Here is a 26,989-nt window from a genome sequence, read left to right on the forward strand (position 1 = left end):
AGCATCTAAAAAATTTCACATCCTCGTGATAGTGAATGTGAAGTGGATGTGTAAAGTGTAATGGGATTGGTACTCGTAGACTAATTAGATGACCCTCAAGAGTAGAGAAGGATGGTCGCTGAGATTGTCCGTGTGTTACATGTCTAGTAGCCGTTAGGGTCGAAGAGTAGGAGATGGGGCAGCAACAGGAAGCATAGCTCCACTGGGTTTTTCATTGTAGTTGTTTGCTATAGTTTCTTAGAAGGTAGACCCTTGGTTTGGTATAACACTGTTACATGTCTAGTAGCCGTTAGGGTCGAAGAGTAGGAGATGGGGCAGCAACAGGAAGCATAGCTCCACTGGGTTTTTCATTGTAGTTGTTTGCTATAGTTTCTTAGAAGGTAGACCCTTGGTTTGGTATGACACTTCTCGTCCACATGGCCCGATCTTAACTGTGTGTATAAAACCTATTTTTCTTAGGGAGTTGTTGCTAGATAGGTTTTGTTTCTTTGGTTCCGTTTGAAGAAGGGGAGTCACCCTTGGTTTGGCTTGCCTTTGCATCTTGCGAGTTCTTGCCATTGTTGGTTTTTCCTTGGGAAGAAGATGCAACTAGCTCCCTTTTCGAATAAGGATGTATGAGGATCTCTTGTGAACTTGGTCATGCTACCTTGTGTAATGCAAGAATTGGCACTCAAAATTATAGAAGGTCGGCAATGTAGGTAATGAGATAATGTGTTGGATGAAATGGAAGCATTTGTTAAGCAACTTGTTCAAGAAGAACATGACCTGATCATTGTTTGACTTCGGGGAGCCAATAGTGGCAAAGTCCGTGAGTAATTGCCGATATTTGGTCAACTTGACTTTTAGATTATCCCTTTTCTTAATGGAAAACTCCAAAAGCTCAAAATTGAGATTGATATATCGAGTGCGATCTCTTGCTGTATAGCAGTCAATGAGATGACTTCAATGCTTAGATGTGAGGGAAAAATGTTATAACTGAGAGTGGAACTAAGGAAACAACCCTTGCATTAACTCAATATTGGGTGTGGCATTGCACACTTTCCATTGATGGATGTGATCAAGATGAGAGTGTAATCCGAGGTTTTGAAAGGAAGAAGAGAGGAAATCAAGGTGTGGGCTAGAAGAGGGTGGGATGGGAGCGATATGAGAAGAGTGGCTTATGTGCTCAAACGAAACATAAGATGTAGATATACGTGATGAAGGATGTTTGCTTTGCGAGCCTCGTCTATTGAAGTCGGCATATAAAAAATTATCCACGTTCTATACACCAAAAGGAAAAACAGGAGAAGGTTTTGATTCATATGACTCAAAGGGGTTGTATAAACTTGACATTGGGCTTAGCTGAGATGAAGAAGATGGGTCACTTGTCGTCTCAAATATCGTATATCCTCCATGATCTGAGAGTTGGGCAGTCTCACCAACTAGTCTTGATGCAGTAGCCAAGTTGATAGGAGGGGTGTAAGTTTAACTAATGTGATCCGCAAGTACTCTTGAAACTCCTTTATCATGAGATTGAAATCTGGAATATTAGAAATCAAAGAAGGTGAAGGTGAAGGTGGGGTGTCATATTCCTCACTGAGTCCATAATGCCTCCTTAGGGCCTCTAGTGATAGGGAAGCTTGATAAGACATCATTGGGTCCCGAGAATAAGATGATTGAGATGTTGTCATTTAGTTACAAGTTGTTTGTGTGCCTCCTACAAAAACTAGCACTCCACAATATTCGTGGGATACTCTTTATAAGAGCACCGGCTTTGATACCATGTGAAGAAAACTTTGGAGGAGCTGCTATGGTTTGCACTGAGGAAACACACTATGTACGACCATGATAGAAACACAATGATATAGACAAAAACGTGTAAAACTCAAACTCTAAAAGCAAAACTTTAATTTTAAATACAAACAGAAGGAGAGAGAAAAAGAACAACTCTGAAGTGAATGAAAACTGTAAATGAATGTAAGAGTGTACAATGGTAGAATAGTAGTGTCGGAGAGTGACATCCATTGGAGACAGATCTCGAGGGGTGTGACCACTAATTTGAGTGTCAAAGGAGAGAAATGATGATGGTAGATGGTGTTGGAGAACCAAACACAAGCAATGATGATGCAGAAGGAACTAGGTGGCACTAGAAGGTTGCAAATGTAGCAAATAGAGGGTCCATTTGAGACGCATCTCGAGGGGTGTGACTACTAATTAGAGTGTCGGAGGAGAGGAAACTGCAAAATGATGATGGCGGATGCTGCTGGAGAACCAAACGCTAGCAATGATGATGTAGAAGGAATCAAGCGGCACTAGAAGGCTGCAGAACCAAGAATTGAACAATGAAGATGAACTGAATGAAAGAAAATTGCTGAATAATGAGTGAATGGAAAGGAATGAATGTATGTAGACAATGCTCAAGGCTAGGGAAGTTGAACAGCCAATGGCCTTTCATGGGAGTGAGCCAAGGGAGTAGTGTTGAGAGTGTTGTTCTCTTGTAATGGATCCCAAGTGCATCATGTTGAGGCAGAGGATGGGAAGGATGTCGCAGATTGGAGGTGAGGGTGATGTAAATGCAACAACCATTGGCCAGTTGATGCAGTAGACTGATGTGGAAGGCTGTGAATGGCAGGGCAGCACGATGGAGGCCAAAACACAGGACTTTGAAACTGGAGAAGGTAAACCCAACAGTGTGCAGCCTGGCCACGGTATCTGGATGCTGAATAACGATGTTGGAGATGAAACACAACAGTAGGATGAACCGCCATGAGCAGCAGGGCAGCCTGCTGGAACAAAACATATCCGTGCAGAAGTCCTCCAGCATGGTGGCATACTCTAATAAAATCATAGCTGTTGGCAGGGTTGGAGCAGTTGCACAGGGGCTGAATGAAGGTGACAATAGGTTGAAATTAAACATAGCAGTGGGCAGCCACCAGATGATCAGGGTCGTACCAGCCAGAGGGGCAGCTCTGAAGAATCAGGATGGCAAAGGGATGCAAGTAACCTAACACACTCTCAGTTTAAAGAAATGGAACCAACCAAAAGGGTGTGGGTTGCTTATGGGATACTGAAGCACACTAAGTGCATTTGAGTTTTGCAAAGGAGATGGGTTTGGGGTGTGGGTATATGTGTGTATGTGTGCACATACATGTGGATGATTTTGAATAAGGTGTGTGTGTGTGAGGCATGGTTTTTTTCATACTCGTATGTTTGAGCAAACAAACATTTGCATACGTCTGAAAAAAATGAAGTATGTTTTGAACAACATACTTGTTGTGTCGGCCAAGTATGTTTTGGATAACATACTTTGCAAATATATGAAAAGTATGAAAGTATGTTATTCATTGCCTACTTGTCCAAAAAAAAAAAAAAAAAAACAGTTCCAGTGCCCAAAATTTAACGATTATATCTTGGCGTCTTCAAAACTGCTGCGATTTAACTCTGTAGGACCTAGGCCTCGATGGTGGTAATAATGATGATGATGGTGATGATGATGATAATGAACTTTCAGAGTCTTGTCAGGAAGAAGGGCAAGAGAAAAATGTAGAGCTTTGATCCTCGATTTTTGACTCTTGAGGCTCAAAGCTTTTTCCAGTTCTTTCATCTATGTATTTACTAGCTCTTGTGTCATGAAGTAAAGGTACAACCACCAAGGTAATGGTCCCATGATAATAAACAAACCAATGGTGTACTTACTTATGTAGAATGATAAAAGTACCATAACTGAAAGAAAGGTAAGGAGAGGCAAGACTAGTAGATACCTACAGTGTTAGTCATGAACAGAAATATAAAACCCAACATGTAAGTATCAAAAGAGAAACTAGAATGTGCATATTAGTTGTTTCATATTGAGATGCTTTGGAAACTTTGCTGAAGTGAGAAGTGGATCTAAGTGTGTCTGTGTAGTGGAAGTAAATGCAAAAGTCAATGAAGAAGTGTAGAACGCAAGACAACTAAAAAGGTGCCAAGTAAGGCTTAGCCTATGGTAGCATAAAGATCAGGCTTTAGAGGACTAATAGAGCCAAGGCATGGACTTCCAAGGCATAAGAGGCTTGGGAAGCTCTTAGCTTTGCAGTAGGAGTCCATGATGCTTGGAGGGACTAGGCTTTGTGCAAATGTGACTTCTTGGGGGTATAGGCGGTTGGGTGGCTTCTTTGTAGAGTGGTTGGACATGTTTTATGTGAGGGAGGGGTTGTGCACAGGAGGGTAGGTGGGTCAGCTGGCAGGGACCACCCTATTAGATCACGCTTTGGTGTTCCTGACATTAGATACCCTTGCTTCAGCCCTTGATCCATGCTCATGCCATATCCCAGACTTGACCTATGTGCATGAGCAAGTGAGGAGATATATTGTACAACTCTGGACTAGGGATTGGATGCAAGATGGAGGGATTGTAGAGGTGGTAGCAACGACCTTGGGAGAGTTGAGCAGGATTTGTCAAGAGACAGCCCTCCAAGCTGGACAATAGTGTCGGGAGGAGAAGAGGGTTCTTTTGATGGGGCTTTGGAGTCATACAAAGGTTGCTATATGAGTCTTTTGGAATCTTGTCCTCCACACCTAGGTGTTGTGGGCGTAGATGGCTCTCATGAGCCTAGAGGACAAGAGGATAGAGTTTTTTTTATCTACATCTCAATGACATTTTGGGCATGGAAAGGAACACTGTGTAGGGAGTTCTTCTAGGTGCACTAGCAGTGCACTTTGAGAGACCAGAGCTATTCATGAATACTATGAAGAGCTCGATCATGTCTTGAGGGTGTGATGGGACTAGCCATTGACTTATCCCATCCCTTGTGATAGTCGAGATAGGATGATTCTCCTTTCGCCATTCACTGAGGAGGAGCTTTTCTAGGCCTTCCAGTCACAAGATGGCCCCTTAGTTGTGGATGAATGCTAGGCAGCATGTTAGCAAGCCTAGTTAGTCTCCTCCCCAAAGGGGGAGATTGCTTGGAGCTTTCCCAGTAATGGTCGATCACCCTGTTGTTAGTTGCTTGTAAGGCACTAGCAAGGATGATTGGCAGCCAACTCGACCCCATTCTCCTAGATGATACACAAATAGGCTTCATCCAGGGTAGGAGCATCCTGGACAATGTACTTTTGTTCTTCGAGGCCATAGAGTGTCATTGGAGAGATAGAATGACACTAGAGGTGTTCTACATGGCAACAGGTGCGAAAATCAACCAGAGGAAGTTGGTTCATTTTCTTACACATCCAAATGCTAGCACCGAGTAGGGCATCTACTTGGGTTTTGGAAGGTTTTATTTTGGGGGGGGGGGGGGTCACAACGTCAAGTACCTTTGCTTTTAGGTGGGACTTGACATAGCAACAATGTAGGAGTTTATGCTGATGCTTGACTCCATTTCGTAGAAGCTGACTTACTTGAGCATGGTTTGCATCTCCTTGTTGGTCAAGGCCCTAGTGGTCAATCAGCCAGGCTCCTTTTGGGATGATTTGGTACATAGCATGTTTCTTTTCATTATTCAAGGTTTAGCTATGCCACGTGGGGCCAAATTTCCCATGGGTGAGATGGTGTAGGGATTTCTGGGCCAAGGTGTCTTAGGAGACCATCATCCGTAATTGTCCCATGAGGGGCTTTGGGATCATTGATCCAAAGTATTTAGGCCCTGTTGGGTAAGCTAGTGGTTCGAGGGCTTGCTCTAGGTGGATAGACATGGAAAGTTCTCCAAGAGGGCTTTCAAGAGTACAAACCTTGGCTAGGTGGGAAGTGGAGACTATCCTTGAGATGGATCGTCACTATGACACAGACCATGCCACCTAGATCATCCTTTCTTTGCAACTTGATACATGTCTTGCAATCTTTGTGTAAGGCCTTGGAGTAGTAGCCCCTAGCATACTAGGAGGAGATTGATCAACAACTAGTCGTTTGGAACCCATGGATCAGAGATTGTGACAAGTTGTATCTAAGAGAGGGCTGTCATATTCAGTAGGTTGTTGGGGAGGCTAGCCTTGCCCACTCTATCATGGTTTGGAGAGATTTCTACAAGATGGCAGGTTGGAAGGCTTAACACCATGTTGTAGGATGTTGGAGAGGGGTAGAGGCGAGATCCCAAGAGAAGGGAGATTGATGCAACAATCCCACAGGGTTGGCTAGTCCTCCCTTGAGAGAGCCAATGCAGCCATTAGAGGTGTGGGCAGCTTAGTTCTTACCGGTGAGTATGCCCTTGGAGGCAGAAGGCACACTCGGTGGAGTCTGTGTAGGAACCTTCTTTGTAGCCCAAGAGGATGGTTGGCTAGTTATCAACAAAGAACAATGGGATGTGGCGCTATTTGCTATAAGTTGGATAAACTCTTAAATTCTGATTTCATCTATAACATTGAGTATATAGACTAGTATTAACCATTGTAGTGTACTCAAGGACAAATAGCAAAGTCAAAGTATGCACAAAAAAGTGAATGTAGCCACCAAGAGAGACCATTATTCGTTGCCATATATGGAGCATGCTATGATAGACAAGGAAAATTACAGCTTCCTAGATGGATTCTTAGGCTATAGCGATGCAAATCACTATAAGTGTAAGTCTATCCAAATACCTAGATGGATTCTCAAGCTATCATCAAGTGCTATAATGAGGTATAAGTCTATTTTGATGATAGCTACAAGGGAAATACTTGTTGGTTGGAAACATACGTGTGTTAGTTTGAGATCCAAGAGTGGTGCCTTTGGATGTTTGAGAGTTAGCCCTCTTACGGCAAGCATAAAATTCACATAAATTGAAAGTGCACACTTTACCACTTTAATGATTAGAGATTGGACACCTTGTTGGCCCCAAAATTGGTGCCTCTTTCGGTCTTTCTTTTAACTTAATTGAAGAAGAAGTTGATGTGCAATGGGATTTTCCCAATCCCTTTCGGATTCCAACACCCCTTGCTATCCAAAATGACCAGCAAGTCTTCAATCTGATTTGCCCCTTGATTCGGGCATTCAATTGGCCTTCATCCACTTTGATGGAGATGGAAAATATCCCAAATTCATTGATTTGCTAGTCCCTCCACTTGAACTTGATTGAAATTAGCTTTAGCCTTATTGAATTCAAGTCTTGGAGTTTCCAATTTCTTGCACGCTTCCCGAGGCCATTGCTAAGTACCAATTTTTGTTGCAAATTAGGGTTTACATTAGAGAAATCTGAAATTTCTCAGCCTTCGGTGATCTCAATGCTGTAATCTTTAGAGCAAGGCTGGGAGATGTGAGGGAATGCCGAGGAGTGCGAAAATTCAAGGTTGTAGAAAGGCTCAGAGATGTGAGGGAATGCCAAGGAGAGAGAAAATTCAGACTTTCTTCGTGAAGAACTGAAGAAAATGAGTCATCTATTATTGTTGCCTTGTCTCAACAGTCTGCAGATGCTATTGCCTTCTGCAGATTGGTCCCCTCTTGCCCGTGGCTGCCTCAAAAGATCCTCCAATGGCTGCAGATCGAACCAACAACATGTTCTCCCTTTCTCTTGCAGGTTGAATGCACTAAAATGCCTCTCCCTAGCCTCTAAAGATGTTTTATAGTCTTATATGGACATATTTGACAAGTGGCAGCCTTCCCAAATGTTTTTTAAAGTATTATCCACAATTAAATATTAATTTTTAGTCTTTAAATATTGAAAATTAATCTAATAATTATTTCGGTGCCCAGAAAAATTATTTGATTAGCCAATAATTCAATTGGCTAGACAACTTCTATTCTTGAGTGTCTCTGTGCCATCTTCGACCATTAGATTGACGTTAAGTACTATTAAACACCATTTCTCCAGTGTCACCAACTGTCACTTATGGCCAAATGAATGACCTAGGTCAATAGTTGGCACCAAATATCACCAAGTACCTATGCAGCTATAGCATTTTAGCCTTTGACATCTTGTGATTTCCTCAGGTCCGGGCTTGTAAATTTACTCTAATCCTAGTTACACCTCACATGTGCAACATTTACTTAACCATGTGATTAAAAACTAATCCACATGTTAAGTGAGGTTTCAAAATACATGTCCTCATGACATTATCCATTTAGTTTGCGTACTTGCAAGAACTGTGTGGGGGTCTCTCTCTATCTGTTTGACCTCCATTGAGGTATACCCGCCTTAGATGCTGGTCGCATTCAGAAGCTCCACACCCACAACATGAACAAAGCAAATAGTCCTAGTCCACAATAGCCTCAGGATACTCTTTAGAAGACCACCAGCTCTGTTACCATGTGGAAATATGCTAGGGTTTACAAAAGGAAACATAGTATGTATACCAGTGATTGAAACACTGTGAACAAAGGCAGTAATGCAGAACACTAAATTGAAGAATTATGATAAATTGAACGAATGAATAAGTGCTGAATAATGAATGAATGAATAATAATGAATGAACAAATGAAATGCTCAAGGGTAGAGCAGTCGAACTGCCAATAGCTCTCGTGGGAGCAGGCTGAGGGAGGAGGGTCTCCTCTAGTAATGGACCCCTAGTGCAGCAATCACTGTGTTGAGGTAGAGGAGGGTGTGTGAACGGCAGGGCAACAGGCTTGAAACCAAAGCACAGCAGGTCTCTGTGGCCAGAGAAGCTAAACACAGCAGTGTGCAGCCTAACTACAGTCTTTGAATGCTGAATAATGTTGCTGGAAATGAAACACAGCAGCAGAATGAGCCTCTGCATGCTGGACAACAGCAGGGTGGTCTGCTAGAACAAAACGCAGCTGTATAGGAGTCCTTTCTGGGATGAACAGCAGCAGGGCAGCCTGCTCTAATGAAAACACAGCTGTTTGGATGTCTGTATAGATCAGGGAAGAAGTTGGAAACTTCAGGTAGGGGCTGAAGCAGTTGCAAAGGGGCTGAATGAAGGCGTTAACAGGCGGAAACCAATTAAGTAGGCAGCCACCATATGATTGGAGTTTGAAGACTGGAGAATCAGGATAGCAAAGGGATGCAAGTGACCCAACACACTCTCTTAGTTATAGAGATGAAACCAACCAAAAGTGTATGGGTTTGCATATGGGTCATTGAAGCACATTAAGTGCATTGGAGTTTTGGGGCTATTCAGTGAGCTAATGAAGGTTTAATATATAATGCACTTTTTGAGTTTAACAATGGTGATTGCTGGGATATAAAGGCCCGGTAACCTCCGTGTATAGTACACGCACATTGTACATGTGAACGCACCCTTTACGTGCCCTAATTATAAATACATCTTATTCTTTGTGTACCAACACATTGTTGGTACACTCTAATTGACTCGTACCTTTCACTCTGCTCTGACTCTCTTCAGCCGTCACACTCTCACGCTCACTCTTGCTCGATCTCCATCTCTCTCAATTGTGCCCCTCTTAGCTCCAACAACAACCTCCCACTTAAGGTCCGATATGAACCTCTAGCGAACCAACTCCCACTAGTCGAATGCAATGTTCGTGCTGAGCTTTGCTTAGACTTTTAGTGAGAACATCTGCAGGGTTATCTTGTGTTTTAATCTTGGTCAATGTGATTTGACCATCTTCCAGAATCTGTCTGATGAAGTGATATCACACATCTATATGCTTTGTGCATGAATGATACATGGCATTCTTAGCTAGATACACAACACTCTGGCTATCACATCCCAAAATTGCAGTACCCATAGATATGCCGAGATCATCTGCAAGTCTGCTCAACCATATAGCTTCCTTAGAAGCTTCAGTAGTAGCTGATATGTAATCAGCTTCAATGGTACTCAGTGCAACAATGTTCTGCAACCTAGAATACCAAAAAACAACCCCACTAGCAATTGTAAAGACATACCCGTTGGTGGACGAGTGTCCAAGTCACCTGCCATGTCTGCATCACAACCTTGCAAACTAAGTGCACTCTGCCCATAGCAAATAGACAGCCTCCCAATGTGCTTTGCTAGGATTTGACATAAACCTGCTAATAACTCCCACTGCATGAGCAATGTCAGGACGAGTAGCAACCATAGCATACATAAGAGAGCGACAAGTTGATGCATAAGGAACTCCCTTCATAGCATTTGCTTCCACGTCATCTTTCGGGCTGTTTTCTTTGCTAAGCTTGAGATAAGGAGGTAAGGGTATCCCAAAAGGCTTAGCTTCAGCCATGCTAAATTTGTCAAGTACCTTTTCAATGTACTTTACTTGAGATAAAAACATCAATTTCTGCATTCTATCTCTACGAATCCTCATGTCCAAAATATGCTCTGCATTCCCCAAATCTTTCATGGAGAAAGCTGATTTTAGCTGATTTTTGAGAGCATCCAAGCTAGTCTTTCTTTTCCTAGCTAGTAACATATCATCCACATACAAAACAAGTATGATGGGGCTGCCATCTGTATCCTTTTTCATGTACAAGCAATGATTTGCATGGTTGTGTGTAAACTCATGAGATAGCATAAAAGTGTCAAACTTTTTGTACCACTGCTGTGGTGCTTACTTCAGCCTATACAAGCTGCATTTTAGCTTACACACCATCTGCTCTTTTCCAGGAACTACAAAGCCCTTGGGCTGTTTCATGTAGATTTCCTCATCAATGTGGCCATGGAAAAAAGCTGTTTTTACATCCATTTGATATAGCTCTAAATCCAAAACAGTAGTAAGAGCAAAAAGCACATGTACAGTGGTCATCTTCACAATAGGTGAGAAGACCTCTTGGAAGTCAATCCCTTCCTTTTGTGCATAACCTTTGGTAACTAGCCTTGCCATATACTTGGGTTTTCCATCAGCTGTCTTTACTTTGTACATCCATTTGTTTGGAAGTGGCTTCCTTCCCTTGGGTAGTGACACAAGATCCCAAGTATCATTTGCATATAGAGATTTAATTTCTTTCTGCATAGCTGGCTCCCACTTATTACTGATTTCACATGACTTGGCCTCTTTGTATGTAAGAGGCTCACATAGTGCAAGGAGGGGTGAAACCTATGTGGTTGCCTTCTTACGCGTGTAGACCTGCGTACCCAATGATCAACATTTTCAGGAATTGGGTCTACATTTGGAGGTATATTATTTTCAGTATTTATTGGCTGCTGTAAGCCATTTTCAGCATGCTATTCATGCTGTACAGCATGTTCATTTTCATTTCCAACACCTGCATTTTCATAATCAGCAAGCCTATCTTGTTGTCCATGACCTCCTTGTGCTTCTATTTGCTATCCATCATCATCTGGGTCTAAAATAACCGGCTGATCATTAGTTTCAGCTTGTGGTACAGCACCTTGCGGCTCATTTTCTGAAGTAATGGGTAGCTGCAAACTCTGAAATTTCATATTTTTTAGATCTTCATTAGAGGCTAAAGTGACTTTTAGCAATTTTGCCTCATTGAACACAACATTACAGCTGCGAATAATTTTCTTTGACTGAGGTAACCACACTTTGTAGCCAAATTCACCCTTATCACCATAGCCCATGAAAATGCCTTTGGTGGAATTTGGGTAAGTTTATTTCTCAGCTCATTCCTAACATGCACAAAAGCATCACAACCAAATATGCGTAAATGGTCATATGAGGCTGATTTTTCCAGACCAAACCTTCTTAGGGATGCCATTATTTAAGGACCTGTTTGGAGAGCGGTTGCAAATGTGAACCGTGGTTTTGAGTGCCTCTCCCCAAAATGCATGAGGGAGATTAGCAGTGGACAGCATGCACCACACTCTTTCACATAAAGTCTTGTTATATCTTTCAGCCACCCCCTTTAAATAAGGGCTGTAAGGGGCAGTAAGCTCCCTCTTAATACCATGCAAGTCACAAAATGACTTGAATTCAGTCGATGTGAACTCACCCCCACTATTAGTTCTCAAGCATTTCAGCTTTCTATGTGTCTTAGTGGTCACAAATGCATGAAAAGTTTTAAAAACAACAAACGCTTCACTTTTCTGTTTCAGCAAGTACATCCAAATCTTCTTGGAACAGTCATCAATAAAGGAGACAAAATATGCAGCACCACCCAACGATTTCACGGGCATATTACATACATTAGAATGCACTACGTCCAAGACATTGGACTTATGTGAGACACCAGAGTAAAAGGAAAATTTTATTTGCTTTCCAAACAAACACTCATTACAAAAATCAAGCTTAGAGCCTTTTTCATCAACCCTCTTCAAAGAGGTAAGGATATCAAGTCCTTTTTGGCTCATATGGCCTAATCTCTTATGCCATAACTCCAAGTGGCTGCAAATTTCAGCAACTACAAGAAACTTGCTATTCAAGGCTTTGTAGTGCAAACAATACAAAGTGGCCTTTTTGGTTCCTTTTGCAATCAACATGGAACTCTTTTTCACTTTCCACAAACCACACAACCAAACAGTGTGGTGTAGCCATGCAAGTCAAGCTGACCAACAAATAGTAAACTCTTTTTAATGCCAAGCACATATTTGACATCTTTCAACACAAGCTCTTGACCATTGTCTAAAGACAAGTGTAATGTTCCAATCCCATCAATGGTGCAGGCATGGTTGTTTCCAAGATACACCTTTGCATAACTGCTTGCATTGAACATAGCAAAACACTCCAAGCAAGGAGTTACATGGAAAGAGACTCTAGAGTCGACAATCCAAGTCTGAGTGACACCATCATCAATTGACAAGAGTACATCCATCACATCAGTCTTGGTAACCTGCATGTGACATACAAGGGCATCATAATCAACTGCACATAATACATCAGCCTTTGTATGTGAAAGCTTCTCTATGACCACACTAGAGGCCACATTGGCCTTTTCTTTGCCTTTGGTTTTCCCCGATGCATTTGTCTTTTCTTCCTTCTTCTTTTAATCTCCTGTATTTTTCTTTTTCTCTTGTTCCATCTTGTAATACTTGCAATCAGGTTTCTTGTGGCCCTTTCGACCAAGGTGATAGCAAGTAATGTTACTCTTATCCGTTCCTTTGCTCTTGCTTCTGTTTGTGTGTCCTGCATTTGCATTTTTCTTTTCAGCCCTGCCTCTTACATTATAAGCTGATTTGCTGCCTTCTCCACTAGACGTACGTCTACTTTCTTCATTCAAGATAGAACCCCTGACCCCATCATATGAGAGGTTGGGGCTATTGCTGAGTAAAACCACCAAGGTCTCCCAAGAGTTAGGCAGTATCATGATAAAAAAGATCACCCTCATCTTATCATCAAAGTCCAAATTTGCATCTTTGAGCTGATTTAGAATCCCTATAAATGCACTTAAGTGCTCAGCTGTAGGCTTTGACTCATCCAGTCGCATATTCACCAATTTGCGCATTAAATGCACCTGATTAACAGGTGTGGTGATGTCATAAGTAGTTTTCAGCTTCTCCCATATTGCATAACGTGTATCTAAACCCTTAATGTTTGTCAGAATGTCATCAATGACACCCATCTTTATGCAAGCCAGAGCTTTTTTATTCACTCTAGCCCAATCTGCATTAAACATTAGTGCGGGTTTATCTTCTTGCGAAGCGTCCTCACAATCCTTTAGGAACAAAATGCCTTGCATATGGTCTTTCCAAAGGTCAAATCCATGACCATCAAACCGTTTAATCTCCATCAAACTCTTGATGTCTGAACTGGAAGAAGTTGCAGCCATTTTATGACGGACACAGGAGTAAATGCACTAATCTGCAAAAGTACAAGCTGAACCAGCAAAATGCACCGCTGTGCTTTCTCAACGAGAAATAAATCTCTGCTGTTTGTACATGAACCAACCACCAAACGGACAAAAGATGCAAAATTTACCAAATTCTACATAAATTCCCAAAAGTTTAAGTCCAAAATTGCATAAATGTCAGTCAATCTGATTTGACTGAGCAAAACTTTGCCAATACATGAAAAACCCCAAATTTTTGGGATCTAATATTAGGAAATTCAAGTAAAATTTCGACAAAATTGATAAAATCCCCAATTTAATTTGGGTCAGCGCTCGCAATGTCTGCAATTTTTGACTCGAAAGTTATTGATAGGCATGAACGATGTCAAATCTGGGAAAAGCCCCAAATTTCTGGCTTGAATCCTCACAGATCTGTGATCTGTGCTTCTAGCGTGTGAACTCCCGTGAAAAAAAAGGAGAGTAATTGAAAAATTAAAAGAAATTTTTTAAATTTGAGAGATTGACAGAAGGTCGTCGATCGTCGTGTGACCCTGACGCGAACCACTGGTTGATCGACGCCTGCCTGTCACGATGAAGTCGTCGCCTGCCTGTTGCCCGCCAGTCGCCCATCATTCGCCTGTCGCTCCGATGTCCGCCAGTCGCCCATCATTCGCCTGTCGCCCAGTCGTCTACCTGAAGAAAACCATCACGCGGTCGTCAATTGCAATAAGTCGTTCGCCAGTCTGAAGGTCGTTTGCCTGCCACTCCCCTGCGACTGCTGTTTGGTCCCTCCATGTGCGCCTGTTGGAACCATAGAGCTTGTCAGCGAGTCTAGTCATTGGACATTGGCTTTGTTCCGCAGTCACTCGACTGCCTCTTGATCTCAGAAGCGCACAGAGTCTTAATCTCTGATACCAGTTGTTGGAGCTAAGAGGGGCACAACTGAGAGAGATGGAGATCGAGCAGGAGTGAGCGTGAGAGTGTGACGGCTGAAGAGAGTCAGAGCAGAGTGAAAGGTACAAGTCGATTAGAGTGTACCAACAATGTGTTGGTGCACAAAGAATATAATGCATTTATACTTAGGACACGTAAAGGGTGCGTTCACATGTACAATGTGTGTGTACTATTGTCTTGAGGACATGTATCTTTGAAATCTCACTTAACATGTGGATTAATTTTTAATCACATGATTAAGTAAATGATGCACATGTGAGGTGCAATTGGGGTTAAAGTAAATTTACAAGCCCGAGATTCAAAGAAATCACGGGATGTCAAAGGCAAAAGTTGCTATAAGTTATGCCGCACAGGTACTTGTGGTATTTGGTGGCAGTTGTTGGCCTAGGTCATCCATTTGGCCATAAGTGTCAGTTGGTGACACTAGAGAAGTGGCGTTTAATGGTTCCTAATGCCAATCTGATGGTCAAAGATGGCGTAGAGACACTCGGGAATGGAAGTTGCCTAGCCAATTTAATTATTGACCAGTCAGATTATTTTTCAAGGCCCCGAAATAATTATTAGATTAATTTTCAGTATTTTAAGGCTGAAAATTAATTTTTAATTATGGAAAATGCTGAAAAAACCATTTGGAAAGGTTGCCACTTGTGAAAAATGCCCATGCAAGATTGAAAAACGTCTTCAGAGGCTGGAGAGAGGCAGTTCTATAAATTCAGCTTGCAAGAGACAGGGAGGGAGGTTTCTGGTTTGATTTGTAACCATTGGAGGACCTTTTGAGGCAACCAGGGGCAAAAGAAGACCAATCGATAGCAGGAGATAGCATCTACAGGCTGTTGAGGTAGGGCAGCAACAGTAAATGACTGATTTTCTTCAGTTCTTTGCGTCTACATGCTGTTGTGGCGGGGCAGCAGCTGCACTTGATTGATTTTCAGTCATTCTTCGCGACAAAACTCTGAATTTTCTCTCTCTGTAGCTTTCCCTCTCATCTCCCAACCATTTCACAGCCTTGCTCCGAAGATCTCAGCATTTGGACCCTTGGAGGCTGAGAAATTGCAAATTTCTCTGCTGTAAAACCTAATTTACAGCAGAAATTAGGGTTTACTAGCAGCCTTGGGAAGCGTGCCAAAAATTGGAAGCTCCAAGACTTGGATTCAACAAGACTGAAGGTGAATTTCAGCTGAATTTAGGTGGAGGACTAGCCAGCCATTGAATTTGGGGCATTTTCATTGTCTATGAAGTAGGTGAAGGCCAATTGAGTCCCGAATCAAGGGGCAAAATAGATTGAAGACTTGTTGGTCACTTTGGACAGCAAGGGGAGTTGAAATACCGAAAGGGATTGGGAGAATTCCATTGTAAGTCAACTTTTTCTTCAATAAAGCTAAAGAAATACCGAAAGGGGCACCAATTTTGGGGCCAATCGGGTGTGCATTATTCAAGATCACTAGGTAAATTTACATTTTCAGATTCACATTTATTGTTTGTTGTTGTAACTAAGTTGTAATCAGTGATTTACCACCCTATTCGAGGAGGAAGATTGGTTTCAACTATACACGGAGGTTACCGGGCCTTTATATCCCAACAGTGATGGGCACTTGCTCATAGTGCTAAGTTGTTCTATTATAGACTTGAATGTATAAGCAATTGGGAGGTTTGTGGAGATATGCTAAGATTTGCAAAAGAAAAACCACAGAGTGTACAACCACGAGCAAAACATAGAGAACTAATAGATATGATTTTAATCATTTTCATCTTAAATGAACCCATTTTACAAAACTCATATGAAACTTGCAAAATCATTTTTGTGCCTGTCTTTTCTGAAATCTTTTGCAAGGATGACTTTGAGAGGTCATGTTGCTATTGGAGTAGTTGTCGAGTGTTTGACAAAGACGGCAAGATTTCTTCCACCTTGCAATAATTTCTACATGACATTTGGCTTTTGTTTAGCTGCAGGTGAGATGCATTGTAATCTTGCAATCAAACACATTTTTGTTGATTGATCAAAACTATATTTTCTTTGAATGTGAGAAATACGGACATTAATTTTGTGCGGGTATGTGCATGTGTGTCATAAACTTGCAATCTATCTCATTTTTTATTTGGTTCTTGCTAAAGTGAATAACTAGGCTAGTGTGTATATATCTGTAATTACAAACTTAGTTGAATGCTCATAGGAACACAATTTCAAAACCGTGGTATATGGAATTGTTTGGACATGAAGGAGGCTAATCATCAATGAGACATGCTTTTTCACTTTTGAATATTGCTTAAGAGAGATTATCTTCCTTGTTTGATTTACACTATTCCACTTATGAGTGTCCAAGTCCATGCTTCATTTGGACTGTTGAATATAAGTGGCCTTTTTAATGTGTAGTTGTTGCATGTCACCGATTCTCTCCTTTTAGATAGCTAACTTTGCTTATTTTAAGTGTTTTCCCCCTCCTATAATTGTGGACATGATGCACTTCATTTTGCAGGCACCATACTTATGAGAAGCGAGGAGGTGTGAAGTCAATAGAATTGAAGGAAATAGGGCCTAGATTTGAACTTCGACTTTACCAGGTATGGAATCTACTTGTTTTTGTGAAGAAGAACACTAGCGAAATCATATTAATAGTAGAAGGTGTTAGAAGTGAGTATTGCTTTGAAACTGAGATTATGTTTCTCTCAAGTCTACTTCCTAAGTATTATTAATTGTAGTAATATGGACAAGTTAGTTCTAGGAAGTTTTTTGATGTTGACACTATGGTGGCCATACATACATACATATATACATATATGTGAAATCTAGATTGTTAAGCATATTATACGTAGGGGGCTTGATATTGCTCATGAAAAATGATTAGGGACATGATGACTATATGCATGAATTGTGAATTCCATCTCAAGTGTAGCCAAATAGCTATGCTGCTTCTTATGCACTAGGCATCAAAGGAGTTCTTGCTTTTTTGTGTGTATAAATTCCAAGTGAGACCTCGTGATCTAATATGGCTCATATATCTTGGCACTCCTCATCATACTAGTTATTTTCAGGGGAAATACTATGTGGAGACTTTAAAGAAATACTTGAACATGGAAGAGAAAACAATCATATGACAAGGCATAGATTGATAATAGAACTCTGAAGGGTTAGGGTAACTTAGAGACAATGAATACTGAAGATGAATGAATGAATGAATACAGTGCTCAATGGAGTAGACACACTCTGTAGTGTGAATACAAAACCTTGAACGCCCATGTCTTTGAAGGATCACGGTAGAGAGCATAAGATAGAAAGTGTCTATACTCTATATGGATCCGGAAAATCAACAGCCAGTTCTAGAGGATGGACAATTGATAGAAGAAGGGCAGAATGATGTAGGTGACAGCAATTTGCTGAAAATGCAGCATGTTGCCTACTCTTTGAATGATGGTGATTGGAGAAAATTGAGGTTAGATGCTTGGAAGTAATTTGATATGCAAAACATAGCTTGTAGAGGTTGGTGACTCTTGCAGAGATTGTGGCTAAGTGGAGGGCAGCATGCCTATTTATAGAAATTTTGGATCCTCCTAATTAGGGTTTGTGCTTATGGGACATAGACACTCTCTAGGAACACATTTCTTATTAATAAAAGGTTTAATTCATTAATTAATTGAGTTTTGGGACTGTTTTAATAAAGTTTATGCATTTTTATCTTAACACCCCCTCTCATGCCCAAAGCTAGAATTAGAAAGGGATTGTACAAGTCCAAGCCCAAATTTTATTTTCTTTTCTCAAGGCGTCCCACCTAAGGGCAGCTACGACATCAAGCAAAAGGTGTACGTTAGCTATCCAATGGCCTACCAAGACCATAGAGGTGATGGTTATCTTACCAAGGGAGTCCAAGTGATCACCCTAGAGAGAGCAAGGCATCGGACAAAGGGTACTCATTGGTTGCCCAATTGCCTACTTGGATGTTCAATAGTGGATGAAACGACAATGGACTTTGTTTCTTTTTTTATGTTTTTTCTTTTGGTTGGTTGATTTGTTTGTTTGTTTGCTTGCTTTTTTTTTTTGGAGGGCTTTCGATTGATTTAAGTAGATTTACTTTAAGTGAGGGTTTTCAATCAGTTTTTGTCCTATTGAGTAATTTGTGCTCTTGTCGGGAGAATAAAAAGATGGTCCAAAGACCTGTAAGGAAATACACTAACACAAAAACGCAAATGAAAGCATATGACAAAGCATAAACTCCATAGAACGTAGTTAGGGTCAGGGTAACGTAGAGACAAGGAACATAGTGAAGATCATAAATGAATGAATGTGAATAATACGATGCTTATCCAGCAAACCGACTATGCAGTGAGTGAGTATTGTACCCTGAACTCTTGTGTCTCGAGGAACAAGCTAGAGATAATGAGCTGGAGACTATGTCGTACTCTTGACGGATCATGAATCACAGCAAGGTAGTCTCCAAGACGTCAAATAGTAGCAAATGCAGCAAAGGATGATGCTTGGGATTAGTGGTGGATGCACAGAGAGGAGAGAAAACTATCAGCATTGCAGTAGGTGATGACATGGCATGCTATACGGTAGTCAATTGGTCAAAATGCACCAATTGTTACTGTCAATAGGGTAGGGTGGCAACCTATAGGTGCAAACACAACAGTTTTTGCCACATGGCAGCTAGTGACATTAGGGGGTGTGGTTAGCAGTAGTTGTCGAGGTTGGACAACAGCTGTAGATGGTGTAGACTGTGTTGTGAAGGTTGGAAATAGGTGTTGGATGGATATAGACAATGTCAGGCAGCCTCCATTGAGATGTCCTCCTTGAAGGGGGTGTGGGCAGCAAAGCTGGAGAGCGTAAAACCTAGAAAAGCGAGATTGACTTAATGGGAGGGTAGGCTGTCTATTTATAGAGACTTTGGGGTCTCCCAAATTAGGATTTTACTTGTGGGACATTGAAACTCTCTTGAACTGTTCTTGGTTTTTAAAAAAGGGGTCAAAATTTATTAATTCACTTGAGTTTTGGGGTTGTTTAATTAAAGCTAATGGTAATTTAGCTCAACACCCTCTCTTAAGCCCAAAACTGGAACCGGAAAGGAATTGCAAACAAGCCCAAGCCTTTTTTCTTTTCTATTCCCAAATGCATCCCACCCCAAAGTAGCTAGGACATTGGGCAAAGGGTGCACATCGGCTGGCCAGTGACCTACCAAGACTACGAAGGTGATGGTTATTTTACCAAAGCCCAAGTGTTTAACCTAGAGAGGACAAAGCATCGGCCAACAAAGGTGATGGTTATTTTACCAAAGCCCAAGTGTTTAACCTAGAGAGGACAAAGCATTGGTTTCCTAGTGGCCTACTGAGTCGTGCAAAGGTGGATGGAAACACAATGGACTATCTATTTTTTTTGTTTTGTTTTTTTTTTCTAGGAGATTTGTTTTATTAATCAAAAGATTTATCATTAAGTGAGGGTTTCAAATAAGTGTTCGGATTAAGTAACAATGTCCCAAGGGGAGATAAAGGGATGCCCAATCCCAAGATCTTCACAAAACAAACCAACCTATCCCAACCACTATTGGGCGTGGATGATGAAGGAAATAGGCTAAGAGTGAATGAAGCAGATATAGTGGATATGTGGATAGGCGAAAAAAGATGTGTGGATAGCAAGCTAAACAAGCTAAGCAAGCAAGGGAGATTGCCATGAATGGTATCCGTGAGTTTGAAGGAACTCATCCATCCTTTGGAACTAAGACTGCGGTGCTTGCTTTAGCCCATAAAGAGCTTTCCACAAGCAAAAGACCTTATTTTTCTTGTCAGTAGAATAAAACCTAGGTGGCTACTCGACATAGATTTGCTCCTTCAGATAACCGTTTAGATGGCCATCTCATAACCATCTGGTTTTCAAGGTTAGACCCTTTCCAGTGTCTAAATTGGGAAACTAGCCAATGTGGAGTGCCCATCATGGCTTCTCATTTGGGGGCCTGGATCATAGGCAGTGAGTGCTTCACTTTGATATTTTAAGCGTTATGTTTGCCTAAGCAAGGGGATAGGCTCCAGGGTGTGGAATTCAAGCAATGGCTATGCATGAGCTGATGATAGCTGAAATGTGCCGAGAATAGTTTGAGATCAAGGGCTGAGAATGTGCTGCAATGGGCTTCAATCAGAGACTGACATGTGGCTGATGTGGTGCAATATGGGCTGAGAAAGGGATTGAATATGGGGACTGAGAGTAGTTATGAAATGAGGTTGGCAATGGCTGGCAAAGAACTGTAGGCAATGAGATTCCTATACCAGTTTCACTGTACCTGCAGGGATGATGGATGGCATGCTGTCAGGGGTAGACATGGGGAATAAAACACATGCATGAACGCAAAGCACATGTGCACACGCATGCAGGCACATGCATACACACCTCATGTAGACATGCATGCGCTTGTGTGCCCACCCACACAAGCACCATGTGCCCGTGCATGTGTGCATGCATGCATATGCACACATGCACACACTAGGGAAATCCAAGTGATGACAACCAACAATAATGCAAGGGCCCCACAAATGGGGATGCCTTTTGGGGGGGATGTTTTGGGACAGTGAGGGCCCTCGTAATTATGCATTGGTGACAAAACTGTCAATAGTCTTCTAGGTATTGATATGAAATATATTGAAGTTGTGCATTCTTTTCTGGAGATGATTGTTTGGATTAGTTCATCAGAGGGTCATATCTCAGGCTGGTTAATATAAGCTTCACCGAGTGTACAAAACAACACATGCTTGATTGGGGTTTTTGCTAAATTGATCTTATATAGGCACACTAATTTTTGTGAAATACCTTTAGTTTTACATATCACATTATACCTTCTTCTGGAAGGTAAAAGTACATCTGAATTTGATTTTAAAACTTCTTGAATGGATTATAATACTGTATTTTAGTGACTGGAAGTTACTGTCAGGTCTACACTGTCTTTTTGTTTCCTTTTTGCTTTGTTTGTACCAGAGCAATGCACAGACACTAACCATATTAGCTTTCTGCAGATAAAGTTGGGAACCATGGATCAGACAGAAGCCCAAAACGAGTGGGTTATACGGCCTTACATGAATACTGCACACAAACGAACGACTCTTTCATGATTAGATTAGAGTCCTATAGGACTTTGAAGCCATCTAACATGAAGAGTTAAAGTATTCTGTTTTAGTATGGACAAAGTACATGCACAATGCAGACAAGGTACATGAAGAAGGAAAGCACAGCCTACCTTTTGTCATACTAGACAATTTAAAATATCATTTTTGTATAATATTCTTTCGGGGTTGTTTTTGGAGTTTAATAAGGCTGTAATCAGGAAATTGAGATTATTTTTTGGTGTTAATTTTACTTGTTCAAGTCCCCTTGTTCGGCCAAAAAGATTTGCTCTCAAGCCTGAAAAGGCACCTAATGAGAGAATATACTGACACTCATTTGCGAAAAAGTTTTATTCCAAATGCACATATTTTGGGGCATGTGTTACGAGACAATTTAAAATATAGTTTTGTATAATATTCTTTTGGGGCTGTTTTTGGATAGGCTAGGAAATTCAGTTGATTTTAGGCCTTGATTTTACTTGCTCCACACTCCCCTCTTAGGCTTAAAAAGATGTCCTCTCAAGCCCAAAAAGGTGCCTAATAAGAGAGAATGTAACTTTGCCCTCATTTTATGAGTGAAGAGCCTACCACAGTCACAAGGGTGATGGATATCTTCTTGATGGATCTTTCTTCCTTTACACAACTTTTGGGCTTGAGAGGGGGTGTTGAGCAAGGAAAATCAAGGCCTACATTAATTTTAATTTTCTAGCTTGATTTAACTCCGTTGGCATTTATCGAAAAGCTCCCATCCCAAATTAACTAAGGCATTGGACCAAGGGTGTCATGCAAGATTGCCTCAAGGCCTTACATATTAGCTTGTCTATGTTAGTTGTATCGGCCTGTCATCTCCTGGTTGTGAGCTCCTGTTAGGGTTCGATGAAGACATAGAAGCTTTTTGGTAGTTTAGTTGCATTTTTTAAATTTGTTAGCTTCTTGTGTGCATTCCTAGGCATGTTATTGCTTTCCACAGGCTGTCTATACCTATTGGACATTGTCATCATCATTGCTGGTTGGCCAGCATTTATGGCCTCTCAGTGTAGGTTGACCAGATTTGGGCATTGATTGCTATTTATAGCTAGTCCCCCCAATTTGGTAGACACTCTTCAGTCTTCAGTTTTCCTTGGTTAAGTACACATTTTGACACTCTGACTCTTCGTGCTTGGTGTTGCGATTGTCATCAATTTGTTCAAGTGCCCCCATTGATGCTTTGGGCTGATGCAGGAATTGATCAATCCATCACTGTATCACCATTCTTCTTCAGTTAGTGCAATATTCTTTTATCATCTTTTGCTTCCTTTGTGTGTGCGTGTTCTTGTCTCTTTGTTGCGCACTCTCACATGGTATCATTACCTAAGTGAGGAACATCCTAGAGATTTCTTGTAGAAGGGCAAGCTTTCATCGCAAAGGAGGAGCCTAGATCATCAAAATCCAGATTTTTAGGTGATTGCAAGATCGAAGATGTCTTACCAATTCACGAGCTTTGATGAATTAAGAGGAGCTTCTTTTCATACTCTTTTGAGCGAAGATGTGATTATCATGATTATAGTCAACGAGAGGAGTCATCCATTTACACATGTTCCCCTTCTATTTATCTATCTCAAAATGCTCTATCTGAAGTAAAGATGATGTACTTGATACCTTAGTGCAAGTGTCTTTCTTTACCTTCATCACCCATAGAAGACAAACTCAATGGTTCGAACTATTTGTTGTAGTCATATAGGTTGGAGTGCATACTGGACACCCTTGATCTTTGGGCTCTTGTTCTAGATTCCATTCCCCATTCTATGGAGGATTCAACATATTGGACTTTTATGGATTGTGCAGCCTTGTGGGATTGGCTCAACTCTCAAGCCCGATTCTTTATCCTTATGAGTTTGCAGGGTTCTGTCCTTGTGTATGTTTGTAGGTTGAAGACTAGTGTGAAACTGTGGAAGAAGCTTTTCTCTTTGTATCAACACAAGAAGTTTGTCCATAATATTTCCCTTGAGAAGAAGTTGCGGATGCTTAGTCTTGATGATTTCTCCTCTATGAAGGAGCATAGTATAAAGATGGAGGACATTAAAGGTGAGCTTGTCTCTCTTGGTCGGATGATATCCTCTAAAGACATGGCTATGATCCTTTTGACTCAAATGTCATCTCCTTGGTTCGGTGTTTTCTATACTAGCCTTATTACATCAAGGATCCATCAGACACTTTTACGGGAGGAGCTTTCATCACTTATCTTGGAGCATGACGAGCGACTCAGAGGTTAGGGCTAGTGATTTTGGCTCCACCTAGGCATTTATTGCAAGTATAAGTGGAGTAAAGAAGAAGACGACATATGCTAAGGACAAGAGACATGAGGATGAGAAGGATGAGGAGGAGAAGAAGCCCAAGTGATCATAGTGTGGAAAGGGCACTCATCACGAAGAGAAGTGTTGGCAAAAGTACCCCCATTTGAAGCCAAATGAGAAGGATTTGAAGTTTTTAATGGTTGCCTTAGCGACGAGAGCGTCGGTCTTTGTGCATGTATTTCTCAAGGAGGATACAATTCTCGCTTCTCGCTTAGGAGAAGCCTTGCCTCATTGATAGTGGGGCCTTTTCTTACATGACCTACAGATAGGATTGGCTTCATGATCTGAGTGCTAGAGGGGACACAATCACCATTGGTGACAACTCTATTGTTCTTGTTCAAAAAGTGGGGACTATTACTTTGTTGCTAGGCATGTAGTCTTCTTCAGTCAAAGTTCTCTATGTATTGGATTTGGGTTTTAACCTATTGTGTGTTCATGGTCTTACACTGTTTGGTACCCATTTGGTATTTACATAGGATGCAGTGACAGTGGAGGATACTTCTACAAGTGCCATTCTTTGGACAAGATCCCACGAGGGTGGGATTTACACACTCATAGCCTTAGTCGCAAAGTCTTTCCACGAGCTTGGATTGCTTTGGTACACTCGTTATGGTCATCTCAATTTTGATGCTATACGACGGGCTTCTTGGAAGATAGTGGAGGCACTTTTTGACTTCCCTCCTATTCACACTTTGTGTCCTAGTTGTTTGAGGGGCAAGAAGCATAGGCAGCCACATCCTCAAGTTGCCACTAGGATGGCTTCTACTCCGCTCGAGTTGGTTCACATCGACTTTGTGGCTGTTTGGGCATGACCTCCCTTGGGAAGGCCAAATATTTAATGTTGATTGTAGATGACTTTAATTGTTGTGGGGCCTTATTTTATGGCATACAAGAGTGAGGTGTACTCCCATTTCTGTGAGTGGAAGGTATTTGTGGAGACATAGACTACTTCTGACGTTCGTGGTGTGTGAGGGGAACATGGTGAAAAGTTTACTTCTAATCTCTTTTGTGAGTTTTGCATGGATCATGACATTCGGGTGGAGTATATCCATCTAAACCTAGCTTTGGAGAATGGTGTGGTGGAGCGTGTAGATGGAACCATGCTAGAGATGGCCCACCGCTTGATACAAGACATGACTCCCTACGAGGCTGCCCTTGGTCAAAAGGCCTTCATGTGTTACTTCTGTATCTTTGGTTGTGATGCATTTATCCATGTGGACAAGAAGTGGAGGATGAAGCTTGACTCAAAGTTCGGGAAGCTCATCTTTGTGGGCTATAGCACTACCACAAAGGGCTATTGACTCTATCGCATGCCCACCATTGTTGAAGAAGGATGTGCCTGTATTCCAGCTATAGTGGTGCTTGCAAGTGATGCAACCTCATCTTTTAGCTGTCCAGGATGTTTCTTTGTTTCCATCACCATCTTTGCAGCCCTAAGAACCGTTTGAGAAGCAAGAGCAAGGGACAGATCTTGTGACAGCCCAGCTGCTACACCACCATCTGCAAGAGCCTCAATTGCCGTGTATATACAAGCTGGTCCTCAATGCAAACTCTCTGATGTTCTCTCTGGAGTCAGGCAGCATCAGCTTCAACGGCAGGTTCGGAAGATGTACAATGCGAGGAGGGAACTTTCAAGCGGTGGGGGGGGAGGTTCGGACAAAACGTTGCTGAAGCCAAAAGATCTCTCCCAGCGAAAGACGAGGCCATTGTAAGCTCTTTCCAAGCAAGACACGAAGCCTTTCGAGCAAGCTTGGATGCCATCTCAAGCACGCATGCCCTCGCCTTCTACCTCCTCAATATCGGGCATACTAGGACCTCCAATAGTAGCCCAGCTCTGACAGATGAACAGCATTCTTGTATTCTCTTGCCTATCTGCATGGTGGACATTTCACAGTTTGAGCTGCTGATTTCAGCCCTTCTACTGTTGGAACAGAAGCTGCAGAACAAGCACAACTATTGCAGAAAATGTGCCAACAGCTGAGGGACACTGGGTCAAAAACCAGATCTAAACATATAGAGCAAGAATCACATGAGCATCGAAGGAACATCTCCTGACCAGAAAGTGCACTATCCTTCAGATTTAAATGGAAGGCAATCAACTCAACCAGCCAAGGAGGCGTTGTGCTTGCAGGTTGAAGCATCCCAAGACGGCTGCTACCTCCCAGCTCTGCAACAACAGCAAAGTGCATGACTCCAGAAGTATCAACGTGCTTGCTGTAATGTTCTTGTAGTGCCGCAGAGGTTCTTCCATGCTTTCTCCAAGGTAGGCAACAGCAGCAAAGTGTATGACTGCATCAATTGCATTGCTGGCAAAAATTTCATCAATAGCTTTGCTATCTCCTAAGTCAGCAAGGATGAACTGAAGTCTATCAGGATCTGGAAATAACTCTTTCAAAGTCAGAACAGCTCCCAGATTGCCTCGTGAGAGGCTGTCCACCATTGAGCAACACGCGGGCTGGAAATCTGTTGCTATGTTTCATAGGCTGGAAATCTGCTGCTATGCTGAAGGACAGGATTGTGCAACATAGGAGGAGTAAGAACTGCTATTGAATCTTTGTGGAGCCACTCACCTTATGATTCAGTAATGTTAGAACCTACTTATTTGGTTGGACTTGTGTGGAAGCTTTAGCAAAAGGGTGCTCGACCTTCATGGTGCAAGAATAATTAAGCACAGGCCTAACAGTAAGGCATTTCTAGGGCAGGGTGTGTGAAGACCCTTTCATGACAGTTGGTGGTGTTGGGCATGTTGGTCAGAGATGCAGTGCGGCTACTTGCTCACCATCAAGTTTTGAGATCAATAGGTCACTGAAATAATTCTGGGCATAATTCTCACCATTGTCTCAGCAGGTGCTCTCTTAACTGGAAGAGCAAGCTTGGGGTCCTTGAGACATCCTATTATGCTTATTGGATTTTGTATGGGATGCTTTGCAATTCTTGAGAGTTATATGGTCAGAGGTGTATAAAAGCGTGTTGTAATTAGGGGTAACATCAAGTAAGAGCCTGAATGCTTACGTTCATCAAATAGCAAGCTGATACTGGTAACCCTACCTATGCACTCAAGCAAGAATAGATTTCTGCAGTAGCATTGGCCAGATTTGGGGGCAGAGGGTTTACTACTGTCTGGTGCTTCAGGGA

The 26,989-nt window shown here is 41.8% G+C and overlaps 2 protein-coding genes across 2 annotated transcripts in view; one reads left to right on the forward strand and one right to left on the reverse strand.

Moving 5' to 3' along the window:
* IMP4 (Ribosomal RNA processing Brix domain protein) overlaps positions 1-21,795 on the forward strand; it is a 63,075-nt gene extending 41,280 nt beyond the window's left edge. Inside the window, exons 8-9 of the mRNA XM_087665283.1 lie at positions 16,922-17,006; positions 21,435-21,795. Coding sequence (XP_087521409.1) covers positions 16,922-17,006; positions 21,435-21,530 — 181 coding nt within the window. The 3' untranslated portion in view covers positions 21,531-21,795. The remainder of the gene's footprint in view (positions 1-16,921; positions 17,007-21,434) is intronic.
* A 3,362-nt stretch (positions 21,796-25,157) lies between these two features.
* LOC148014903 (pyrroline-5-carboxylate reductase-like) lies at positions 25,158-26,294 on the reverse strand. The gene is made up of 4 exons (XM_087666086.1): positions 26,066-26,294; positions 25,911-26,021; positions 25,740-25,790; positions 25,158-25,387 (listed from the first exon to the last, which is right to left on the reverse strand). The coding sequence occupies exons 1-4, from the start codon at positions 26,292-26,294 to the stop codon at positions 25,158-25,160; spliced, it is 621 nt and encodes a 206-aa protein (XP_087522212.1).
* Positions 26,295-26,989: the final 695 nt, after the last annotated feature.

Source organism: Lygodium microphyllum, chromosome 24 (assembly GCF_053477565.2).
Source record: "Lygodium microphyllum isolate KBCC chromosome 24, Lygodium_microphyllum_v1.1.10, whole genome shotgun sequence".
Taxonomy (NCBI): domain Eukaryota; kingdom Viridiplantae; phylum Streptophyta; class Polypodiopsida; order Schizaeales; family Lygodiaceae; genus Lygodium; species Lygodium microphyllum.

What these genes read in the sequence shown, in the direction of transcription:
- LOC148014903 (XM_087666086.1), bottom strand. Translation starts at nt 26,294, where the DNA reads ATGGTGGACAGCCTCTCACGAGGCAATCTGGGAGCTGTTCTGACTTTG. An exon ending in GAAGGATAGTGCACTTTCTG is followed by an intron (nt 25,791 to 25,910) that starts GTCAGGAGATGT and finishes CTTGTTCTGCAG; the next exon opens with CTTCTGTTCCAACAGTAGAA. An exon ending in AGCAGCTCAAACTGTGAAAT is followed by an intron (nt 25,388 to 25,739) that starts GTCCACCATGCA and finishes ATTGAGGACCAG; the next exon opens with CTTGTATATACACGGCAATT.